The sequence below is a fragment of the Emys orbicularis genome, chromosome 18 (assembly GCF_028017835.1).
Source record: "Emys orbicularis isolate rEmyOrb1 chromosome 18, rEmyOrb1.hap1, whole genome shotgun sequence".
Lineage (NCBI taxonomy): Eukaryota > Metazoa > Chordata > Testudines > Emydidae > Emys > Emys orbicularis.
Genome location: NC_088700.1, coordinates 12,271,999 through 12,297,605, shown reverse-complemented (window position 1 = coordinate 12,297,605; position 25,607 = coordinate 12,271,999). Strand labels below are relative to the sequence as shown.

The 25,607-nt window shown below is 41.2% G+C and overlaps 1 protein-coding gene across 2 annotated transcripts in view; it reads right to left on the bottom strand.

The window, feature by feature from the left end:
* FNBP1 (formin binding protein 1) overlaps positions 1–25,607 on the bottom strand; it is a 139,368-nt gene that overhangs the window by 89,474 nt on the left and 24,287 nt on the right. The window contains exon 2 of one of the 2 annotated variants that reach the window (XM_065419012.1): positions 6,950–7,065. In XM_065419012.1, the coding sequence (XP_065275084.1) occupies positions 6,950–7,065 (116 nt within the window). Of the gene's footprint in view, positions 1–4,073; positions 4,761–6,949; positions 7,066–25,607 lie in introns of those variants that run through there. The other variant, XM_065419011.1, reaches the window with a different exon arrangement.

Here is a 25,607-nt window from a genome sequence, read left to right as displayed (position 1 = left end):
AGAAGGCCTGTCCTGAATTCAGGAATAATTGCAGAGGAGGATTCATAGGGTGAATATCCTTCACAGTGCTAGTTAGTATTAGGACATTTAATAAGATCACATGCAATGTTCAAGTGTCCCCATGGGAAAAGGGGTGAGAGCAAGAGAGGCATCATGACCTAGTAAGTGAGCATAGACAATTCCTATGCTGGAGTACCCAGACTTTCCATATTCTAATCCCAGCTCCACCACTGGAGCTCATCGCTATGGGGCCAGGGACAATTCTGTTAACTTCCCTCTGCCTGCCCCAACTGTAAAATGGCCATAATAATATTTTCAGCTTCATATGGTTGTTCTGTGTTAATGGCTGTAAAATGGCATACAAGTGGTATTGGCCAAGTCTTTGCCTTTGGGGCTAAAGGTGCTGCATTCATTGTGCCAGCCAGAATTCCTCCTAAGGACTCCCAGAGTGCATGCACTGGGACAGTAGCTCCCCCACACTTTCAAAAAGTGCAGCCTGCTCCCTGCCAGCCAGCTCCACCTGCCAGGGGAGTGGTGAACCTGCCATTCCACCTCTCCCCATCCCTTTTGACCACTTAACATACATGGAGCACTAGGAGGGAGTATGGACTGTGCACCCACATGCGGTTCTGGCCACACCCTGCAAAAGGATGCAAAATGAGAGATGGAGAATCTTCTTACGTTCCCCACCACTTGCACAAACACACTGAGGCCAACCAGAATCCACCTCATTATTGGCATCTCTATTCCCTCCTATGCCTCTTCCAAATAAAGGACGCTGTAAACCAGCAAACTCCGCCCTTGTTAGCCTACACATTAAACATGGGAGTTTAAACCAAAGCATATTACTGCTGCAGGAATTCGGGAAGCAGTTATGCATGTCCAAGGTACATCCTGTGGGGAATGCCTGCTCTCTTGTTTCTCAGTATGGCTTAATTTCTTCATTCATGGGGCAAGAAAAATGCACACAAAAGACTAAATACTCTAAGAAGACATTTTCACCAAAGAAAAAGTGCACCATCTCCTAGCATTTCAAACACCACGTTGCCTAATTAATCCTGATGTGTCCAGTTGTCATCCCTGTGTGAGCCTCTAACTGTGCAGAGTCACCTTAAAGCTGTATGAAAAGCACCAAGCCGAGCACATTTTCACATGCAAAGGATTAGGTGGTGTATGACAAGGATTAGCAGTTGGATTAAACAAACATGTTTAATTATTTATCACATATTGTGTCAGCTGGTTTTTTGTTTGTTTTGTTTTGTTTTACTAAGAAAAAACTAAAAGTTGGGAACTGTAACCACAGCTCTAATACAGTCAGTGGGAAATGTTTTCTCGTGTAAGGCTTGATCCTTCAAAGTACTGAAGCATACTAGCCTAATGATGTAGACAACATGCTTAAAGTTAAGTATGTGACCAGCCCTGCTGAAATCAATGGGATTATTCACGTTTAAAGTTAGGCATCTGCTTCAACGTAGTGCTGGATCAGGGCCAAGAGCGTTCAGTACTTTGCATGACAACCCCCTATAGTATTTGCACTATAGAAATTCATTTTGCAGTAGGGTGCGAAGCTTTCCTCGACTTGGTAGTACCAATTACATCTCTACCCCGATATAACGCAACCCGATATAACACAAATTCGGATATAATGCGGTAGAGCAGTGCTCTGGGGCGGCGGGGCTGTGCACTCCGGCGGATCAAAGCAAGTTCGATATAACGCAGTTTCACCTATAATGCGGTAAGATTTTTTGGCTCCCAAGGACAGCGTTATATCAGGGTAGAGGTGTAATTCTCAAATTTTCATGGTGTTTGAAATGCTCTTTCATACCTATTTTTCTTAGGGCTATCTATACATCTTTGCAGGAAACTAAGCTAGTATCCATGGTATCTGAGAACCTTGGCCCTTTGATACTCTGAGCTTGTCCTCTATTAAATACAATCAGATTGGGGTGTGTTTGTGTGTGATACCCTTTGAACTTCCAGATCAAACCTCTAAACATGTCAAGACCCAAATAAGGGTAAAAACACAGTTCAAGAACTACTGATGTTGGATTGATTTATTTTAGCATTTTTTTCTAAAGTCTTGGTTTAATGAGTCAATATTTAGGGTATAAATAGCTTGTAATCATATGAGTAAGAGAACCATCAGTTTGAGCAAGACGTGAATTTAGGTCTAAAATCAGGAACAGTAAGGCCTGGTCCACACTACCCCCCCACTTCGGACTAAGGTACGCAAATTCAGCTACGTTAATAACGTAGCTGAATTCGAAGTACCTTAGTCCGAACTTACCGCGGGTCCAGACGCTGCAGGCAGGCTCCCCCGTCGATGCCGCGTACTCCTCTCGCTGAGCTGGAGTACCGGCGTCGACGGCGAGCACTTCCGGGATCGATCCCAGAAGATCGATCGCTTACATCCGGACCAGGAAGTAAGTATAGACGTACCCTTAGAAGTAAATCACAGAGAGTGAAATTCTCCCCGGTGCAGAGCACTTATGCATCACTTAAGTGGGACTTAAACAACACATAGAGCTTGTACTGTTCATTTGTATTCCTGGGTGACCACCCCAGATAAAATCTGCATCAAGGCTAGACAGCTATGTGTGGATGGCCCATCAAGGACACTCAGCTCTCACAATGGGGCATTGAAGAAACGCATCCAGTCCAGATGGCTCTTCCTGAAGATGCTTCAGACAATGAGGGGCCAATGGCCACCCCCTGTGAGTCAGCAAACCATGTAAGGACATATGATATGCTCATGTCACCCTGGACTCCATCCTGGGCCAGTAACTTTCCACAAACAGCGGCTGTGGACTTTGTTTGGGACAGTGAACTTCCATGCATATAGGGTTGCCAGGTGTATGGTTTTTGACGGGAACGCCCGGTCAAAAATGGACCCCGTTGACTGAGCCGTTAAAAGTCCGGTCAGCAGCGCTGTGGGGCTAAGGCAGGCTAGTCCCTACCTGTCCTGGCACCACGCTGCGCCCTGGAAGGGGGAATCACGGGACTCCGCGCGCTACCCCTACCCCGAGCACCGGTGCCGCACTCCCATTGACTGGGAACCACGGCCAATGGAACCTGGGGGGGCGATGCCTGCAGGTGAGAGCAGCGCGTGGAGCCTCCTGGCCCCTCCACCTAGGAGCTGGACCTGCTGGCCGCTTCCAGGGTGCGGCGTGGTGCAAGGACAGGCAGGGAGACTGCCTTAGTCCCGCTGCGCCGCTGACTGGGAGCCACCCGAGGTAAGCCCATGCCCCAACCCCCTGCCCCAGCCCTGAGCCCCCGCCAAACCCAGAGCCCCTTCCTGCATGCCAAACCCCTCATCCCCAGCCCCGAGCACGTACCCCCTCCTGAATCCCAATCCCCTGCCTCAATCCCTCGGCTCCACCCCCAGCCTGGAGCCCCCTCCTGCACTCCAAACCCCTCATCCCCGGCCCCACCCCAGAGCCCTCTCCCCTTCCTGCACCCCAACTCCCTTCCCCAGCCCAGAGTCCCCTCCAACACCCTGAACCCCTCATTTCTGGCCCCACCCTGGAGCCTGCATCCCCAGTTAGAGCCCTCACCCCCTCCTGCACTCCAACCCCCTGCCCCAGCCCAGTGAAAGTGAGTGAGGGTGGGGGAGCGTGAGCCACCAAGGGAGGGGGAATGCAGTGAGTGGGGGGCTGGGCCTCGGGAAAGGGGCAGGGCTAGGGTGTTCGGTTTTGTGTGATTAGAAAGCTGGCATCCCTACGTGCACACGGCAGAGGATATAAAAAGGCACCTGAGACATCTCCATTTTGTCTTCATTTCCTGCTTCATTTCTCTGGACTGAATTTCTAACAAGGAAGCTTTGAACAAGGACTGATAACCCCCAATCTGTTTGTGTGATTCCACAAACTTTTGCAAGTTAGCAGTTTATTCCATTACTGCTGTGATGCTGATCTAAGAACAATGAAAATCATGTGTATGTTATATATGATCCTTTAACCATTCAAGAACTCTCCTCTTCTTTCTTTTTTTAATTATTATTAAACCATTAGTTTTAGTTAGTAAAGGATTGGCATCAGCATGATTATTGGGTAAGAGCTGAGTTATATATTCACCTGGCTAAGAGGCTGATCCCTTGGGATTGGAAGGACCCTGTATCTGATTAAATTGGTTTTCAGTAACCATTCATCATCAAGTCCAGCGGCTCTGTGGTGGGCCAAGGGATGGAATGCCTAAGAATACGGCATTTTTGTCTTCTTGTTAACCAGTGTGGTGATACAGAAGTTGACTTTTGTTACTGGCTTGGTATACTCTAATGATAGAATAACCACCAGTTGGGGGTGAGTCTGCCCTATTTCTCGGCAGTCTTTCCTGAATTTGGCATTCTCAGCAGTGTCATTTAAAATTAAAAAATTTTTTAAATATAAATACAGGTTTATTTTAAAAAATAAACCTATTTAAAACTAAATTTCAAGTTATGACAACCCATGTTAAGGCCTAAACTACTTATATCAAAATTGTTTAAATTAAATTTAAAAAACAAAAACATTAAGCAGTACATATTTACTGCAAAGTTTTAAAGAAAATCAAACCACTGAACTTGTGGAAGTCACTGGCTAAGTATCTGGGACCAGAGTTTGCTGAAGTGTTAAACCAGCCTTTGACAGCAGTAACCTCTTCTGCAGGTGCAGAGTGAATATTTTCTTCATTTCAATTTATTCAACTAGTTCAGTTCAATTACTAGTTCATTCAAAGTTATGAAACCTTCTGAGAGTTGAAAAAGCAGGGAAGCTTGTTTTCCTCTTTCAATCTATGAAGAAAAGCTAAGTGTGAGAGGATGAGATCCATCAGTTCTAAAATGTTGAAGGACATTGTGACTAGAAACAATCAGTTCAATTCACTAACTACAGATAATACTTCCTTTGTTTAATGTCAGTTTTCAATGCAAAACATTTTTGATAAACTTTTTTTCTCATGTATCCAGCACATTTAAAGTAGTTTTAATATAATTAAAAAAAAAATTAAAAATGCGTTTGTGCATTTTTAATTCATTTGAATTTCCATTCAAAAGCAGCTTGACACAAAATCACAGGTACAACAGTAATCAAAAAAATAAGCAATGCTTCATTCACCATTTTCTAACATAATAAAAAATGTAAGAATGTAAATCAAATGTAAATTAATGTAAATATAAGTTAAGCTATATAACTGCTTAAATAAATGTGTATAGACATAGTGTATCCTCCTGGCTGACAAAAAGAAATACCAAATTTAGTGTAAAGACTACATTTATTTGCAAATCAACCTGTTTTAATGGTTACCAATCAATGAGAATCAGTCTTTCTTTAGGAAAATAATTGAAAAATATAAATGCAATACAATTAAAAACTGGTTATTTAAATTGCTTTGATTTAAATCAGTTTATCCTAGGGGAAACAGTACATTCTTCTTCAGCAGTCAGTAAGTACATGACGGGCTTTATCCAGACACCAGCTCATTATACAATTACAGGCCCTTGTATATGGCAAGTCACATAGATATGAAAAGTCATTTTCTCTCAAGCACAGCTATTTAGCAAAACCACCACAAACCTCCCAAGCTTTGTATGGGTATTATGCCTTGGTATTAGAGATAGGCCAGAACCTCATACTTGAATCCCTTTGAATTTTGGGGAGTAGGGAAGAGTTTGGATCTAAATCTCTAGGTTCACTGCAGATTGTAAACAGGTAGGATTTTATTTTCTGGTTCCAGTTCATATACATCCACTTATTCACTTAGGAGGGCTGATCTCATGAGATTTTGACCAATAAACTGGAAGTTCTCATGAGATTTTTCTGAATTCCACCATTCAAACAGCATTCACAATTTTGCTGCCCTTTTAGGCTTAAACTTCACCTGGACTGCTAATGAGATTTTCAAGCAATTGATATCAAATCAATGCCTTGATTCAGCCTCAAGGCTGAACTCTCACCACCCCGTACACCCTTTCCTCAGCCTCTCTCTACTACAGGGGTCGGCAACCTTTCAGAAGCGATGTGCCGAGTCTTCATTTATTCACTCTAATTTAAGGTTTCGGGTGCCAGCAATACATTTTAACGTTTTTAGAAGGTCTCTTTCTATAATATATTAACTAAACTATTGTTGTATGTAAAGTAAATAAGGTTTTTAAAATGTTTTAAGAAGCTTCATTTAAAATTAAATTAAAATGCAGAGCCCCCCAGACCAGTGGCCAGGACCTGGGTAGTGTGAGTGCCACTGAAAATCAGCTCGCGTGCCGCCTTTGGCACGCGTGCCATAGGTTGCCTACCCCTGCTCTACTATCATGTACAAAGTTCCATGAACAGCCTTGCACTCAGACCACAAACCATGAGTAAACTAGGGATACTACTTTGCCACATACACAACACATTTACTTTGATGAGGAATTTGCTCTAACCGTTTCCAAGTGTGTGAAATTAAATTGAAATTTTATTTTCTACTGTTTAAGCAACCCATTCTGCCTGCTAAACAGGATTTTTGTAAGCTAAGCAAATGGAGATCTAAGGAAAGAGGAAAGTAAACTAGATACAGTAGAACCTCAGAGTTACGAACACCAGAGTTACGAACTGACTGGTCAACCACATACCTCATTTGGAACTGGAAATATGCAATCAGGCAGCAGCAGAGGCACCCCCCCCCCCCTCAAAAAAACCGGGGGAAAATACAGTACAGTGTTAAATGTAAACTAGTAAAAAAATAAAGTTTAAAAAAAGATTTGACAAAATTAGGAAACTGTTTCTGTGCTTGTTTCATTTAAATTAAGATGGTTAAAAGCAGCATTTTTCTTCTACATAGTAAAGTTTCAAAACTGTATTAAGTCAATATTCAGTTATAAACTTTTGAAAGAACCACCATAAGGTTTTGTTCAGAGTTACAAACATTTCAGAGTTACGAACAACCTCTATTCCCACCACATTACTCATGTCCTTCTGAAATGAAGATATCAACTTACCTAAGTTGTTTTGCATAGCTGATTTCAATCTCCGTTCTTTCTTTTACAAACTTGATGTATTTTTCTAGAACATCAATTCCCCATTGCGTATGTTTTTCTAAGTTGTCAAACTGATCCTGCAGTGAAACAAATAGATAGTTTAGTCTCATTGAGTTTGAAGATAACTTAAAAAAACAACAATCCCCAAAAGGACACACCACTGAAGAGAAAGTATTGCTAATATTTTCCATGATTACAGACAGGCATTTTTTTTAGCACAGGTTTTTATCAGCCTAAGCTAGTTCAGTTCGAGAGAGGCCAAGACAGTAACTCTCAAGCGCTGCTTTATGAAACATCTTCATTTCCGAAAGTCGGGCTTGTCATGTGACAGTTTCTGAGCACCAAGAAATGCTTCAACAGAAGTGTACGGAGTTGTACCTTTAGGACTGCATTAATCTTATCACTACAGATAACTGCTAAAAGAGCCACAAATTCAGAGATCCACTCTTAATTAACACCTCAACTGTTTTTCTCAGGTTGATAACACATCATAGGTATCATCTGAAACTTTGTGGAGCCATTCCTCAAGATTTTCCTTTCAATAGTTGGCACTTATGGAACATCTTTCTACGGAACAGAGCTGACTTCCCATAGACCCTTATGTTTACTTACAAAATAGAAAACACACAAACAACTGATATGCCAAAAAATGACTTTAGCTCCGTTTACAGTAATCCTTCTTGTAAATCCACATTTACATACAGATGCTACTTTCGTCTTTAAATATTGCTGCCCCCAAAATGACTCATGTTTTCAATAAGTCTTCTGCATCAAAAAGCATCCCAGATGTCAGTTTGAAGTTTCCCAGATGCCAAGAGATTAAAGACAACAGTACATTCAGATTAATTACCAAATCATAATACGAGTTCTTTCAGGGTCTAAAGAGCTAATGCAAAAATGTCTTAGCTTTTCAAATTCTAGCTCTCAGATGTTATGTTGTCACTATTTAATTTCATTATACAAACACAATACACAAGCCTAAGCTTCCCAGATCTAGCCTTCTGAAAATTATGATTCACAACACAAAATCTAACACAGGCCTCATTTCTTCCAGTATTTCAGAATGCAGGTGATGATCGGATGAGCATCTCAATTAGGTTCCTGGCTGAAAGGTAGGGTGCGATAGAGCCAGCTTGCCAAAAATGGAATAGGTAGGGAAAGAGCACATAAATGGGAAAAAATGCAAATTAAATCCTTAGTACATTCCTGGTAAAGTCCATACTAATCTGCAACAGGTAACATTTTAGCAATTCATGTCTATATAACAACTTGGTTGCATATTTACCTTGACAGAAGTGCAATATTAACCCATTATTTATCTACCTTGTCTAGCTTACAAACGCTGCAATTCTCTACATCTTAGTTTCATGTCTTATGAAAGCTATATGCTTAAACAGGTTTGATGTCAGATCCTCAGCTAGCATAAACTGATGTAGTTCCACTGAAGTCAATGAAGCTATGCTCATTTACACCAGCTGAAGATCTGGCACTGTGCCACTTTCGGTTTGTAAAATCATCAGCTAACATCAGTAAAACAGACTGGGGGAGGGAACCCACTTCCTTTGATTAGTAGAATATGAAAACAGACAGCACTCCCACAAAGTCTACTGCAGAGCACGAATATGTTGCTTCAAGCAGACTACATTTGGTGCAGTGTAACATATGTCAATCAAAATATAAATTCTCTTGACATAAGTACAGCTCTCTCTAGTGTATAGTAAGTCAGTCTTGCATAACAGAAGCTGCTACACTGCTTTCTAATCTTATTGCTCCATTCTTGGCTGGGCCCTTGACAGAGAGAGATTTGAATCAGGTCAAAAAAGAGCAATACACAGAATTTTATAAAGTAGCTTGTTAATATACAATACAGGAGCTATCTATTCTCATGCTTTGGTCTTGTCTAATTGCGAAGTTGCACTGGCTTAACTTAAGGTGCAATTTTAAACTGATTTAGTTAAATTGGAGCAATAGGTTTTTCATGGAGGCTTATTTCAGTTTAGTTAAGTTAATTAGGAACAGATTTTAACTAAGCTGAAATAAGGTATACTCAAACCAAAATAAGCCGCCCTTAAACCAAAATACCAGTAGTTACACTGCGGTGGGAGAGGCGGGAGTTACCTGAACTGGTGCAAATTTGTCTGTAAACAACCCAGGGGTTTCCCTAGACCCCCCCCCCCCCAGGCCGGGTGTACACCCCCCCACCCCAGTTACATGCAGTGTTGCCAATTTAGTCGTTGGTTGGAAATTTGAATTGAAACATTAATACACACTTTAAAAGCATATATAGTATATGAGAAAATACTTGTACCTGAGAAAGCATAATGGGGTTGAAAAGTGTGAACAAAGACTAGCTTCCTCATACAGCTGTTATTTATGACAATGTCGGCACATTTGTTTCAGCTATATTGGCCTACCTAATAATTTCAAATTATTATTTATAAGCAAGGTCTGAAAGAGCTCTCCCCTGACACCTAGTGATGAGCCAGGGGTGGGTGGAAAGGCTTCAGGACCAGACTGTATTTGCATGAACTCACCTACTCTGCCTAGGTGTCCAGCAGACAGAGCTGTGTTGCCCAAGTGATCAATTTTGGCTAGTGTTGGGTTACAAATCACTGACATGTGTTATCCTTATTGTATGAGTAAAGGGCAGCAGAACTGTACTTAGCCTGCCTGAATGAGGGGGTCTCCCTCAGTGCTAATTTGTGCTAGGGCTTGCCAGGGCTGAGCCCCGGCACCTCTAGGCTCGGCAGTTCATAGCCCTGGGACCTCTGGGCTTGTCACATCTGTTATGAAAGTAACAAACTTGCTTGAGCCCCAGCACTTTTCATTACAATTTAAGCACTGGTCACCCTCAACGGAACTGCACTCCATAAGCAGGAGGTTTGGATGCCATATCCTAGTGGAGAGAGAGAGAGGGCGGGTGGGGCACAGGTGTTTTGCTTGGTGGTGTGGGTTCTGCCTAAGTCACAGGCACTATTTGACCTGCCCCTCTCTCCTGTTGAGAGAGAGAGAGAGAGAGAGAGATGGATGATTAGGCTTCATAAGTAACCACTAGAGCTGAAATCACTGATAATCAGGTCTAAGTGCTTAGACCTGCTGTGGGACAGTGTTTCTGTGGAAGAGACAGCCCAGCCTGCACTAGCAGCAAGGTTCCCCCACTGAGAGCTGGGTGGAACCTCAAGAGACCAACTCGCAGAGGTCACAGTGGCAGGTGGCAGCAGAAAGTGACAGTGCAGGGCCATTGGGGACAGAGCGGTAGAGTGAACAGTGGCACAACAGACAACAGCGGCCAGAGCATTGAACCATATTTTAGTGACTCCTCTCCAGAATGCTGGATTTGTGACTGGGAAACTTATATAAATATGTGTTTCCTAATAGGCCAAGATTTTTAAAATGCATTATTTGCCAAGATCATTGTCTCACATCATCGCTATCTCAAGAGCCCGTTATCTCAGGGAGTTTCTGTACTAAACTTTTTTATTATTATAATTATTTTTTATGTAAGAACGGCCATATTGGGTCAGACCAATGGTCCATCTATCCCAGTATCCGGTCTTCCTACACTCACTATTCCAGATGCTTCAGAGGGAATGAACAGAACAAGGAATCATCGAGTGATCCATCCCCTGTCATCCACTCCCAGCTTCTGGCTAACAGAGGCCAGGGACACTCAGAGCATGGTGTCGCATCCCTGCCCATCCTGGCTAATAGCCATTGATGGACCTAACCTCCATGAACTTATCTAGTTCTTTTTTGAAGCCTGTTATAATTTTGGCCTTCACAACATCCCTGGCAAAAAGTTCCACGGGTGACTGTGCGTTGTGTGAAGAAATACTTCCTTTTGTTTGTTTTAAACTTGCTGCCTATTAATTTCATTCAGTGACCACTGGTTTTTGTGTTAAGTGAAGGGGTAATAACATTTCCTTATTCATTTTCTCCACACCAGTCAAGATTTTATAAGCCTCTATCATATCCCCTCTTAGTCATCTCTTTTCCAAGCTGAAAAGTCCCAGTCTTTTTAATCTCTCCTCTTATGGAATCTGTTCCATACCCCTAATCATTTTTGTTGCCCTTCTCTGTACCTTTTCCAATTCCAATATCTCTTTTTTGAGATGGGGTGACCAGACCTGCATGCAGTATTCAAGATGTGGGCATATCATGGATTTATTTAGTAAAAGTGGAGGAGCTTGGTTTGCCAGACTGATCAGCTAAGCCAATACTGACAACCTATATGAAAAGGCTGCAAAACACCATGCCTCTGGACTGCATCAACAAGCAGAAAGCCTTATAAGCCAGTCACTGTCAAAGCCAATTTTAGAAGAACTTAATGAGACTGTTAAGAATGCTGGAGACACAACTCAGTTTATGTGAACCAACATGGCTGTTGCACCATACTTTCTATTTAAGCAAGAGATACCACACACTACAAACTGGAGGCCAATGTTAAGTGCATTGTTGTTTGTTAATCCTGAAGTTGGACACTGGTTTCAAACAAGACTGGCAAATGCTCGCTATCTTTCTGAAAAAACTCAGCTGACTCTCTAGAAGCATGCGGTGCAATTAGGGTGACCAGATGTCCTGATTTTATAGGGACAGTCCCGATTTTGGGGGCTTTTTCTTATATAGGCACCTATTACCCCCCACCCCCTGTCCCGATTATTCACACTTGCCCTCTGGTCACCCTAGGTGCAACAGTGAAAGACTCAGCAGTTGAAAAAGTGAAGAACTCTCTCACCATATTCAAAATATGTGCATACATGGCTGATGAATGCACCAATGCAAATAGGCATCAAGTATTAAGTCATTGCGTATGTTATCTTGATGTCCGTGGTAGGCCAGTAGATGCATTCTAGATGTTCAGGTTATAGAAGACACATCAGCTGCATCTGTGACATCTCAGAAGAGTTAAATGCTTGTAAATTGAACCCCAAACAGATGGTACTTGTGCATTTGATCGAGCTACAAACTTCTCTTGAAGACATAGTGGAGTACAAGCTTTGCTCAGAGAAAAGTGTAACTCTAATCTCTCCTATACACACTGCAGAGGCCATCTATTCCGGAATCTTCAAAAGCCATACATTTAATGGCTTTTTTATACTCTTTTTTTCAGCAAGAGTCCAAAAGGACTGAACGTCTTGGAAACAAATAGAAGATACACCGGGATTGAAGTTCAAATTAGTCCAACCTGAGAAAACCTGCTGGCTTTCTCATGAGCGATTCTTGGCTGTTGTCTTAACATTACTGCAACCATTATTACTGGCTTTGAAAAGTATCCACCAAGATCGGACAGATCTAAGTAGTGAGGCTGGCGGACTACTTTTGTTACTAAGTTCAGAGAACACTACTGCCATTCTCTCTCTTGTAAGTCTACTGTTGAAACTACTTGGGTCATTAAACAATGTCATCCAGGCATCTGCTACAACAGTAGTAGATCTTTGTCCAGCAGTAGAAGCTACCCTTGGATCAATCAGAGATATCCATTGAAAATGTACTGGAAGAAGCAAAGACTTCATTCCAGAAGTTGACTAATGAAGGTACTTATATTGACTCCTTAAGTGAAGAGGACAAGAAGTGTTTGTAAAGCCAGCTGAAAAAGTACACATACTTGATTCTTACAAATCTACAATAGTGATTTCTGGATTCTACTCAACCTCTACATAGCTTTTACAGATACCTCTCTTATAAAACACCTACAGTTGAGTGGAGTGAGGCACTACCAGCAGTGGGGCTGCTACGTGATCAGGACAGAACAGAAAATTTTGAACACAGAGCGGAATATCATACGACAAACAAATGAAGATTTAACTTCAACTTCTTTATCATCACTAGTGGCTCAACCTGATCTTTGTGCTATGTTTCCTGGGATGAAAGAAGTAGGAATTCATCTCTTGCTACTCCCAGTCACAACAGCTGCGGTTGAGCGTTCTTTTTCCTCATTGAATAGAATTTTGTGTTCTGAAAGAAGTCACCTTCTGCCTGATCATGAGCATATCATGAAGGACCGGAAGTAATGGACACACAAGAAGACACCAAAGAGTGCAAAATTACAGCAAGAAACCAAGAAGGATGTAGATGTAGTGCTTCATAGTAGGCTTGACTAGCCAACTTTAATTTTTGTGACAATTTTAAAACACGAGTTAAATATAATAAAATGGTCATGAAATATTTTTCAGTTTTTACTCTGGTGCCATACAGCCCATCTTCGCCCTCACAGTCTCAACCCTCGTCAGCCCTCACCTCCCCGAATATTCCAATACCCCCCCCCCAATTTCAATTCCTGGGGAAAACACTGAGACAACCCCTTATTTCAGGAGGCTTCAAATCTAGAGATAATACAAAGAGATAGCATGGACAGAATAACAGACCTCTCCTATCCCCAGAGGCAATTCAGGTCAGAAAGAGAAGGGGTGTAATTTCAACACAAAGAGACACCTTTTGCTCATACTTGCAACCACACAACCTCTACCGAAGTCAATGGGATTGCACAGGTGTACCAGAGAGCAGAACTTGGCCTACTGTCTGTCTTTTAAGGTTTTTGGCAAAGAGCACTGCGAGCTACCACGCTCCATACTGTTCTATGAGATAGAGCGGCACTAAATAAATCTAAACAGTATGTCCCAGAGGCAACCAGTCACCCATATATTTACATTCAGTCCCCTCAAACTTTTTGGAGAATTTCAAGGAAGGAAAGCCTCTTTCCAATCCCTTTTTATGCAAGTCACAGCACTCTCGTTGGGTACACTATATTAACAGCAAAGCTCAACAGCCAACCGTACTCCTAGTGCCCTTTTCAAAGAGGAGGAATCACTCCTCCCCTTCCCTCCCCGCCCCAGGCACATTTCAAGGAGATATTACCCTTTGAAAAATGCAAAATGTGCTGAACACTCACAAAGATACAGCGAGTTCACCTTTGGAAGGTGATCTCCTTGCCGTCTTTGTCGCCTGATCAATTTGTTTAACACCCTATTTTTAGAATACCAAAGAGATCAGAATATGAAAAACCTGATGACAACTCCTTGTGGCTGAATGAGTCAGGTCTGCCGTCCCGTACGTTAGTCTGCTCTGCTGTTTGAGTGGTCTGCCCAGGTCTAGTTTAGGGAAAGAGAACTCCATGGCGTACAGCACAAAGGAAGGGTTGAAATGCTGCAGTGCAGGTAGCTGTCTGAATGTAAAAGGTGCTAGAGTTGTTAAGAAAATACCAACCGTATACATGGAAAGGAAGCAGAGATACTGGTCAGTGGCTGAAGTTGTGACCAATCGGAACAAACAGCTGCAAGAACTGAGCTCCACGAACAAGAATGAAGACAAGATGAACTCTGGCTGCTTACTGTAGTCTTTGGGCTAGTCTACACTGGTAACGCTAAAGTGTTAATGTGGCTTGTGTGGTCGCAGCGCAGGGGAGTAGCTACCAGTGCTGCACACTCACAGCTGTAACTGAAGTCAATGGGGGCTGAGCTTTGAACATAGGAGATGTTATATAATGTTAAGTGCTCTGAGAAATCAGGTTCTAGGTGTCTCAGATTTGCCTTTTTCCAATTGTCCGGGACCTCCCCCCGATCGCCACGAGTTTTCAGAGATAATGGCCAATGGCTCTGCAATCACATCAGCCAATTTCCTCAGCAACCTCAGATGCATTAGCTCTGGACCCATGGACTTGTGCATGTCCAGCTTTTCTAAATAGTCCTTAACCTGTTCTTCCACCACTGTGTTGCCCAGGACAGCAGTGTGGAAGCTGACCTTGTCTGTGAAGACTAAGGCAAAAAAAGCATTGAGTACTTCAGCTTTTTCCACATAATCTGTCACTAGGTTGCCTCCCCCATTCATTAAGGGTCCCACACTTTCCCTGACCTTTTTCTTGTTGCTAACATACCTGTAGAAACCTTTCTTGTTACCCTTCACATCCCTTGCTAGCTGCAACTCCAACTGTGTTTTGGCCTTCCTGATTACACCCCTGCACGCTTCAGCAATATTTTTATGTATTTTTATATTTTTACACTTGTTTCCTTGCAATGAAAAGAACACAAACTTGTTTTCCAATAGTATGATCCACTTTCTCTCCCCTGAATCAGAAATTGCTGTACACAGAGAAGCATTTTTTAGCTGGACAATGCATTGATGAGGATACCTATATTACAGCATCTCCAACCACCATCTGTATGTGTTTTTGTACACCTCATTCAAATTTCTCCTTCAGACCCACTTCTTCCAAGCTGTCCACAAGAAGAGAGTCAAAAATAGCTTAAAGAAAAAGATAGCACTTTTCATTGAATGAACAGGATGTGCACATAACTAAATCCAGTAACCACCTATTCATACTACTATAACCTTTGTCCTTTCTCATCCCATTCCAATCCATCCTCTCACTGTCCCTACATGTCACACCATGCATAATATTAGGCCCTGGTTCCTGTAAATGGACTCCTACATCCATGCGAAGCCCCTGGGACTTCCCCAGTTCCACTGATTCCGTTTAACAAAGAGCTTATGACGAAAGGGCCTGCACCTACAAGCTGACCTATGTGGCTCCATGTGGGTGGAAACTTGCACAACTGGTGCCTTAGGTTGTACAAGGACTGTGTCTTTGTATTTGTTCTGTGAAGTGCCTAGGATGCAGATCATTACCACCATAAGAGAAGACCTTTAGTCATTAACTTTAATGGGAACTGGGCATCTAAATCCCTTCGGAACCTTTGAAAATCTCAGCCCTCTGGTAATGTGTATTTCTAACCATTTCTGTTTCCATTCATTCTTCTGGAGTATTTTTAATCACAGCCCCAAATAATGTCAAACCCATGCATTCTTTTCACAGCTCTGCTGCAAGCTTTTTACTCTGGCAACGCTCAGCCTGGAAACAGTCACGTGTGCTTGTTTTTCCGCATTTTATTCTAACTGACGGTTGCAAAAGATCAGAAGATAGCAATCTAGAGAATGCCTGTACTGCAATCCAAGATGTGACTGCAGCCCAGATAGACATAGGCAAATATTACTAAAACTAGGTGTGGTGTGGTGGCATGGGCTTCAGGATCAGGCTGTTCAAGCACACCTGTTGCCACATCTATAGTGCTATTTTAGAAATACTATGTCTACCTGAGTTGCAGTCACACCTTGGATTGCAGGGGGGACAGACATTCAGATTCATTAGCACAGCAAAGCACCGTAGGAATAAGGAAAGAAGTCATAAAAGATGGAGCTGAGCAAAGCAATGAGGCAAAGAAAACAAAAAACACACTGTAGAGTTTCTTGCACAATAAAGGAAAATGAAGATTGTCAACATCAGTCAAGGTTTTGGGACTAAAGCAACAGTTTATGGGTATTTTAATCCATATCACCATGCTCTCAAATGAACTCACACAGATAACTGATCAAAGAAAAAACACTTTTTGCAAAATGATCACTCCATATCTGACCTCTCAATCCTCAAAGGAAACCTGCACGACACCTTCAAAAGATGAGCTGGGAGCTTAAATTCATGACTTTGCTAGACACTAAAAATCATAAATAAAGACACTGTTTTATGGCTTATTCCAATAATCTGTAATCCATTAACGCCCCTTTTTTGTGCTATGACCAGAAATGTTAACTGGCCCACTTCATCTTGAATGGTCTCTTTTAATATGCACGATTCCTGAAGAAGAGCTCTGTGTAGCTCAAAAGCTTGTCTCTTTCACCAAGAAAAGATATTACCTCACCCACCTTGTGTCTCCAATATCTTGGGACCAACATGGCTACTACAACACTACAAAGATAGCAACTGTCAATCTACCTAATATTAGGCTGATTCAGAAAAAAATAAACGGTGGTATGCTCCCAAATTCTGGCTATACTCCAAGATCCACTCCTGATGCCAAGTGGAGATGATGCTCACAGCAGTCTGTGGAGATCAGCATATCATCATCACCCTTCTTTCAAGAGTGTTTTGATCAGCATTGAAATAGTTAATGTTTGTGCCCATGCAGGGCCAATGCAGGATTGGGGCCTTAATTTGTCATCATTAGGTTTCAGTCCCCTACCCACTCAGATGAACGGAGCAGATCACATTTCCCTGGCAGTTATTGTTTCCAGGCATCTGAAGACTCAAGTAGACAGCACTACATGATTCACACTCAGTTCACGCTTGGTAGATTTCTTCACAGATGGAAGGGCTAGAGACTTGGGAGTCAAATTCCGTTCTAACTCCACTAAAGTTATTGAATTTATGCCAGGAGAGAATATGGTCCTTTATTTTTTTAATTAAAATATTAAGTTCTGGAGGAAGGATACCAGTATCTGCTGGATTTTGAACCATTATGTCATCTATCCAGAACGGCTTGAAGCAGGTTTAGATAGCAGTGTTTAAAACACGAGTGGTTGGTCTACAGCAGGGGTAGGCAACCTATGGCACGCAAACTGATTTTCAGTGGCACTCACACTGCCCAGGTCCTGGCCACTGGTCCGGGGGGCTCTGCATTTTAATTTAATTTTAAATGAAGCTTCTTAAACATTTTAAAAACCTTATTTACTTTACATACAACACTAGTTTAGTTATATATTATAGACTTATAGAAAGAGACCTTCTAAAAATTTATTACTGGCATGCGAAACCTTAAATCAGAGTGAATAAATGAAGACTCAGCACACCACTTCTGAAAGGTTGCCGACCCCTGGTCTACAGTATTGGTCCCACTGTTACTTCCTCTGGTGAAGCTGCCTGGTGGCAGTGCAGTCATGGGACACTTAAGAAAATGCTAGTGTAGACACAGTCAATGCGGAGAGAGCCTTAGAATTGTGTTGCAAATTAATAAGAGGAAATTAACCAACCAATATTTAGTATTTCTGTTTCACTTTTAGTAACCCAGCAACAGAATAAGAGAACTGTGAATAGTGAAGGTTAAAAACACTTGTGGGAATTTCTAATTCTCTAATTTTGATACCTTGAGGTTCCACTTCAGATCCCCAAAAAGTCTTGTTTTCCAACCCCATCCAAAAAATAAAAGGATTGTTACTGTAAGGGTATTAAGCATTAATTTTCATCCTTGACTCTGACACCTTTTTATCCCATCGCCATCCTTCCTCATTCCTCGGGGGGGGGGGGGGCAAAAAAATTAAAGAGAAGATCACAAAATTAAAAAAAAAAAATCACAAAAGATCACAAAATTTAAATTGTGTGTTTTAATAATAGCATATTAAAAAAAGAATTAACAAGACAATGAAAGCCTAAGTCCCTCATGGCAACATAGTGCAAACAAAATACAACAAAACACAAATGCCCAAGGACCTATATTAAAGCTATGTCCAAATGTAACAGTTTTCAAGCAAATAAATAAAGTAATACACCAAACATACAATAATATTGCAAGAACCATTCAGAAAGTAGAGGTGAGCAGAAAGTACAGAAGCATGTTAGCTTCTGTCTGACTCAGTTGTCACTAAATGAAATAAGACTTTCCACATAAAATCTGTTAGTTAATGAAGTCAGTGCAGCTCAGTCAATGAACCCAGCAAAACATCCATCTTTATATATTGTTAAGAATGAAATGGGATTAAAGGAGATTCTGTACCTTTTGCTTCATGAAGCACAGATAAGGGTCAAGTAATAGCACCATGGAAGAAATGCCTATCTTTTCCTTTCAAACACTGTTCTTGCTTTAAAGGACATTTCAAGGGGGCAGGAGGAGTGGGGGAAAGATGAGTATATCTACTGCTCACTGAGAGAGTTGTTTGTGATCATACATATTTTACTTGTAGCTTTTCCATTCATTCAGACCCGTCAGTCTATTTTACCATTCGGGTACCTATATATCCTCCCTGATATTTCACTTTGAACATGCAAAATATTGCACCTAGAGTTAGCCCATAAATAAAAAACCCACCCAGGAACAAATCTACTATACTACTCCCCCTCCCCCCCTCTTTATCCTCATCCCCTGAGGTTGTGTTCTGTGAGGGTTAACTGATGTTTAACTATTTCTGGGTCCTTCCAGATATGCTTAAGGAATTAATCTTGGGCAGGAAAAAATAAGATTCTTTGCTGCATTACTAGGCAAATCTCAACATAAAGAACAAAATCTCCCTAACGTCCCAGAAATTAAGGGTAGAAAAAGATTAAGTTCTAAGCCCATCGTATATTCTTGAATGAACTCAACTCCTTATTTCAGCAGGTGAGTGAATGGAGAAGCAACTACAGTGCCCCCTGCTGAGTCTTTGCTCTTTGGGCTTCCCTTACCTTAGGCCCATGGAGAATGAAGCTCCATCTCTCCTGGGGCCAGTCAATAGCATTCTCTTCCTCACCCCAGCTCAAATGAGGCCAGGCCCAGAGCACGCCTGCTGTGCCACCCTGCTGCCAACCCCAGTCTCCTCCTATTCAGCTTCATTTTATTTGTCCTTTCGCTTATGCTGAAGAGGTGATAGACCAGAGGGAAATAGCAATGCAAACGGAGCAGCCAGGAAGCGAGGTGTGGCACCTGCCCCCACGGGAATGCTTAAGCTGCAACTGGGCGGCTAGGGTATGAAACTGCTGTTGAGGCAGCAGAGAGAACTGACAAGCTGAGGGTGAACAGGGAGTGAAAGGAATGGTGACTGTGTCTGGGGGTACTGAGTAGATAATAAATAGCAAGGCTGTGTGGTTGTCTGCGGTGTGTGAGAGGGTGACTGGTGTGAAGCCTGTGGTTCAGAGAGAGAAGGGGAGAGTTTGGTGTGAAGCATGGATGGGAGAGCACATCCAGGGTGCACAAATGGGATTGTGCATCTGCCTGCAGTATGTCTATTGCTGAATGGGTGAGGGAGTTCTGCGCCTTGGTGGTTTTGTTATAGGAGGGCAAACCATTTTTTGCTGGACCTGGTAAAGTTTCTCAAAAAGCCTGTCTTAAAGGCTTAAGGACTTGACCTCACTCCCATTGAAGTCAAGGGCTGACTTGAGTTCAAAGGGAGTCTGAGCTTGAGCTAGATCCCTTACATTAAGTGCCACCATTAAAAGAGAAAGTGGTACTAATGGGAGTTACTCAGGAGAACATCCACAAATGAAGATGGGAACATAACCCATAACATAAGTAAATAGACTTCCTTTGTAATCCCTAAGGGCATTTTTCATAGAACACGGCACTGAAAAAGCAGTTAATTTCCCTCAAATACGTTTATATGCACTGAGGTTTTGGGCAGTGCATGACTTTACCACAACGAGAACCAGGTGTCATAAGTAGCCTATTCGGAAATAAATATTCCTTTCGAAGCACAAAATTTTACTTGTAAAATTCACACAAGAAATCCCAGAATAGGTCTGGTTTTTGTTTTTAAATGTGCTATAATACATAAATTAAAATTCAAAGTGCAGTATATGATATTTTCCTCTTTAAGGGTCTTTAACAAAAAAGAAAGAGAAAAGAAATCTCTATTAATGCCAGAAGTCAAACAAAAACACCATCTATCCTATTAAATTCAACCTACCTTACAATCTTTTTCTGTATACATTAAGTTATTTATGTTGAGTTAAGAGTCATATGCCAGGAATGCTATTACATATGCAGCACCTCATTCTCTAACTGATACCAGTGCGACTCCAGTGGATTTACTCCTGATGCACACCGGGGAAAGCAGAATCTGGACTACAGTATCCAGAGAGCCGCACTCAGTTTCAGAAACTAAACAAAGGCTGCTACTGCTGAATCCCACTGGGGCACAGAGGTATAATTTTTGCATGTCTCTCATTAGTGTTGATAAGAATTAATATGGAGGGGAGGGATAGCTCAGTGGTTTGAGCATTGGCCTGCTAAACCCAGGGTTGTGAGTTCAATCCTTGAGGGGGCCACTTAGGGATATGGGGCAAAATCAGTACTTGGTCCTGCTAGTGAAGGCAGGGGGCTGGACTCAATGACCTGCAAAGTCCCTTCCAGTTCTAGGAGATAGGATATCTCCATTAATTTATTTATTTTATTTATTTATTCCTCCCCTTTGTTTCCTATATTTTAACCAGATACTGATCCATGAGAGGACCTTCCCTCTTATCCCATGACTGCCTACTTTGCTTTAAACCCTCTGGTGAGGGGCTTTGTCAAAAGCTTTTGAAAGTCCAAATACACTGCTGACAGTATCCAGACAAAAGAATGAAAATTACAAGGGCCTATTGGGATTCACTCCTGCTGTTCTAAACAGTATAGACAAGAGCAGTGAAACTAACCAGATTCTGGTATATTTCATTCTGCTGATGATGTTGGAGGAGATTCTGAACTGCACCTCTCAAGAGTTGCAGCCTGGTGTTTAGTAACATTGGATAAATATATGTTGTTGTTCTAATAAGATTTTTAACCTGACAGTGTTCTTGTAACTTCTCAGTACTTCACCCCCACCCCCACAATTTAATTTACAGGCACTCTTATCCTTTAATGCTTTGACCTCAAGCTAGGTTAGCACTAATTCCCAATAAATCATATGGTGCACGGCTAGATCTTTGGAATTGCTATCAAATAATTTTTTTCTTCACTCTATGAAGCTTTCCCTTCATATGCCAGCTGTTAAAATATAACGATCCACAAAACATCTTTGCTATACACTTTCCCTTTGGGCAAATGTGTACTAATTACTAAAAACAAACCAACACTTCTGCTCATATGGAGGATATCACCGGAGCAGAAAATTAGCATGTTGACATGTTTCACACTTTTTGAAGGATCTACAGAAAATATAAAACCTGCAATTTAAACCAATACCGTAAATCAACATGAATTGGTACCCAGTGTTCTACGAGAGCAGTGATTCAAATTGTAATTGTTGATGGTAACATTTTGGGGAAATTGGGCTACTACACAAACGTTTTCCTTGGTAACCTGCTATTTCAGGTTTGGTTAATCTTGTAGAATAGCTAAATGGTTCTATACATTCTCAGTAGGTAATTTGTGCATAAAGTTAGAGTTTGCAAATATTAAACGATGCTCTGAGAACAGAACTTGGCGTTTAGGAACTCCAGAATTGTAATCTCAGCTCTACCATTGACTCCCTTTGTGTTAAGTCACCTGGGGCTTGATTTTCAGAAATTCTGAGAATCCACAACCCCATTTACAGTTAATGCCAATGGGGGAACTTCTAAAAATAAGGCCATTGTCCTCTGTTCTTCAATTTTCCTATCTTTTAAAATAGAGATAGTAGTTACTTCACAGGAATACCATGAGGGTATGTTAGTTTGTGTTTTTAAAGTATACTGAAAATGAAAACTACTGTTTATGTTATTCTTAGTAGGAAGAGAATCTCCAGGATTCTTAATACAAGAAAGGATAACAAAACCAAGATGTAACCTAATTATCAAATTTAAATAAGAGAGTACAAACAATTAAAGCCCCATTTACACCAAGACAAAGTGCATGTCTACAGAGATGCACAAGTTTAATTTAGTGTGATTTTAAACCAATTTAGTAAAACTGGTGCAAATACTCTTATTTTGGTTTAAATAGGTTTATTTTGATTAGGAACAGATTTAAACTAAACTGAAATAAGCCTCTCTTAGGGGTTTGCACCAATTTAACTAAACAGGGACAAAATTTATATATAGAAAGAGATAAACCATAACTTTGCCAGTTACCTAAACCATATGATTCCCTACCACAATTTTATAATGGTGGTGGCCCATTTACACTGCAATAGGGCTAGAAAACAGACTCCCCCAAAACTGAGTCAGACAACAATGTGCTGGCATAGGCTGTTCAATTTTAGATGGGCATGAAGAGCATGATTCAAAACCAAGGAGATTTCAAGAAACAGGGAGGCTTTTGTTGTATATATTTGAAAACTTATCTAAAAATCAGTTAAAACTGCTTTCTAAAGAAAGATTTCTTTAAGAATGTTAAGGATACAATAGGTGAATAAAATGTTAAAATTTAAGTACGAGTTGAAGAGTGCCATTTAAAAGGAAAAGGATAGATTGGTGTTCTAAGACTCGGGTTTCTAATAAGCAGAACACTTGGCCCCGGTATTTCAGATCTTGAGAGAGGTGACTCAGCCTTCTAACTTAAAGAAATTATGTATACAAGGTAGTTCACTATAGGATAGTGAGTGGGGTATGCAAGGTCTTTCAAATGAGACCTTAAAAATCAAAGATCCTGTTTACTCTATGTAGACATAAAAGAACCCATGAAACTGTTTTATTTTTATAAAAAGAATAGGGGATTACCCTGGCTTCCTGGACTCGAATTGTCCTCCTCCTATTGTTGTGCAGTGCGCTGGGAATTGGCTGCTGCTCTCTATCCCAGGTATGGTGTGCTGGGGTGATGCTTATGCAGTAGTTTGGGATGAAGGACGCTAAATAAATGTAAGATATTATAATAAAATAAAGCCAGCATGATTTTGCTGAGCACAGCAGTCAGAGAGTTTCCCCTGGAACCATGAAATGCATTTAGGGGAAAGTGTCTCATATCACTAATCATATATGAACAGTCAAAGAGATAAGTTTATCTTTATGCATGCCAATGGCCATTTTCTGACATCCAACTCCAAAGTAAACTTCTCTGAAGCTGATTTTTTAAATCTTTTTTCACCAGGAGCAGGTGGATTCAAGTCTGTTCCTAGCTGATATGAAGTGGAGCCAGTCTCCTTATACAGAAGGAGCTGCAAAAAACTCTTAAGGTTAGGTGGTGGTGTCTTGAATCCTTTTCCGCAGTACTCCTTCCTAGGCAGTCATTTCCCATTTTGTATGGTTGCAACTTATTGTTCCTTCCTAAGTGGAGTACTTTGCATTTGTCCTTATTGAATTTCATCCTGTTTACTTCAGACCATTTCTCCAGCTTGTCCAGATCATTTTGAATTTTAATCCTATCCTCCAAAGTATTTGCAACCCCTCCCAGCTTGGTATCGTCCGCAAACTTTATAAGTGTGCTCTCTATGCCATTATCTAAATAATTGATGAAGATATTGAACAGAACCAGAACTGATCCCTGCAGGACCCTAATCGTTATGCCCTTCCAGCGTGACTGTTAACCACTGATAACTACTCTCTGGGAACAAAAAGAACAGGAGTACTTGTGGCACCTTAGAGACTAAAATTTATTTGAGCATAAGCTTTCGTGGCCTACAGCCCACTTCATCGGATGCATAGAATGGAGCATATAGTAAGAAGATATATATACACATACAGAGAATATGAAAAGGTGGGAGTTGTCCTATCAATAAGAGGCTAATTAATTAAGAGAAAAAAATTTTGTAGTGATAATCAAGATACCCCATTACAGACAGTTTGACAAGAAGTGCGAGAATACTTAACATGGGGAAATAGATTCAGCCATTCCCAGTCTCTATTCAAGCCTAATTTGATGGTGTCTAATTTGCATATTAATTTAAGTTCAGCAGTTTCTCGTTGGAGTCTGTTTTTGAAGCTTTTCTGTTGCAAAATTGCCACCTTTAAGTCTGTTACTGAGTGGCCAGAGAGGTTGAAGTGTTCTCCTACTGGTTTTTGAATGTTATGATTCCTGATGTCAGATTTGTGTCCATTTATTCTTTTGTGTAGAGACTGTCCAGTTTGGCCAATGCCCCTGGGAACAGTTTTCCAAACAGTTATGCACCCAACGTATAGTAACTCCATCTAGGTTGCATTTCCCTAGTTTATGAGAAGGGTATGTGAGACAGTATCAAAAGCCTTACTAAAGTCAAGAGATACTACATCTACCACTTCCCCCCATCCACAAGACTTGTTATCCTGTCAAAGAAAGTTATCAGGTTGGTTTGACACGATTTGTTCTTGACAAATCCATGCTGACTGTTACTTATCACCTCACTATCTTCATTATCTACTTATCACCTCATTATCTTCTAGGTGTTATATCTTCCACTGTGTTTGTACAGCACCTACCACAATGAGGCATCAATCCATCTGGGACTTTTTGATAATACTACCATAAATAAAGTCTAACTAATTTTTATTTGTATATAATAAATACTTCTCATCTTTTGCAAAGTATCCGAAATCATTTGTAATATAAATATTACAGAGTGAAACTGAAACGATCAGCAAAATTAAAATATAGTCATGTTCCAGCTAGTGTGTATGTACAACTCTGTCCTCTCCTGGATGAAATCAGAACTGCTCCGCTGCATGTCATAGACTCTATACTAGCAGTTAATGGAGAGTCCACTATAGCTCAAGTGGCAGGGGCCAGTGAATTTAAAGGAAGAGACTTTGGGTCCTACCCTTGTCATCACTGGGAAGAGCTGAATGGCTACAACATGCAGTATGGTGACGATAGCTAAGACGACCCTGTGCAACTGTTCTTTCTGAGGCACAGAGAACTTGTATTTAACACATTATTTTTATTTAAACATTGCATCACTCGAACACAACAGCAAACTGATCCTGGTGTTGACTGCAGCCTGCATCTCCTTGCAGTCCCAAACCCAGCCTTCTAAAAGGGAGGATGATGTACAGACTCTGCAGCTGCACCGAGCACTCGTACACATCAATAGCATCTGTCCCAAACGGACCTAGGAGTCCACAGATTTTTTACAATTCTCTCTGTTTTATAAGCAAATGTTCAGTTTGACACGGTTTCTATAAACCTAAGAACGATAGCTTGCCTTTGGCTTGAGTATGAACTGCAGAATCAAGCTCAGTATTTGCAGCTGGCAACACATGTACATGATTTACTTTGGGCCCCCAGATACTATGGTG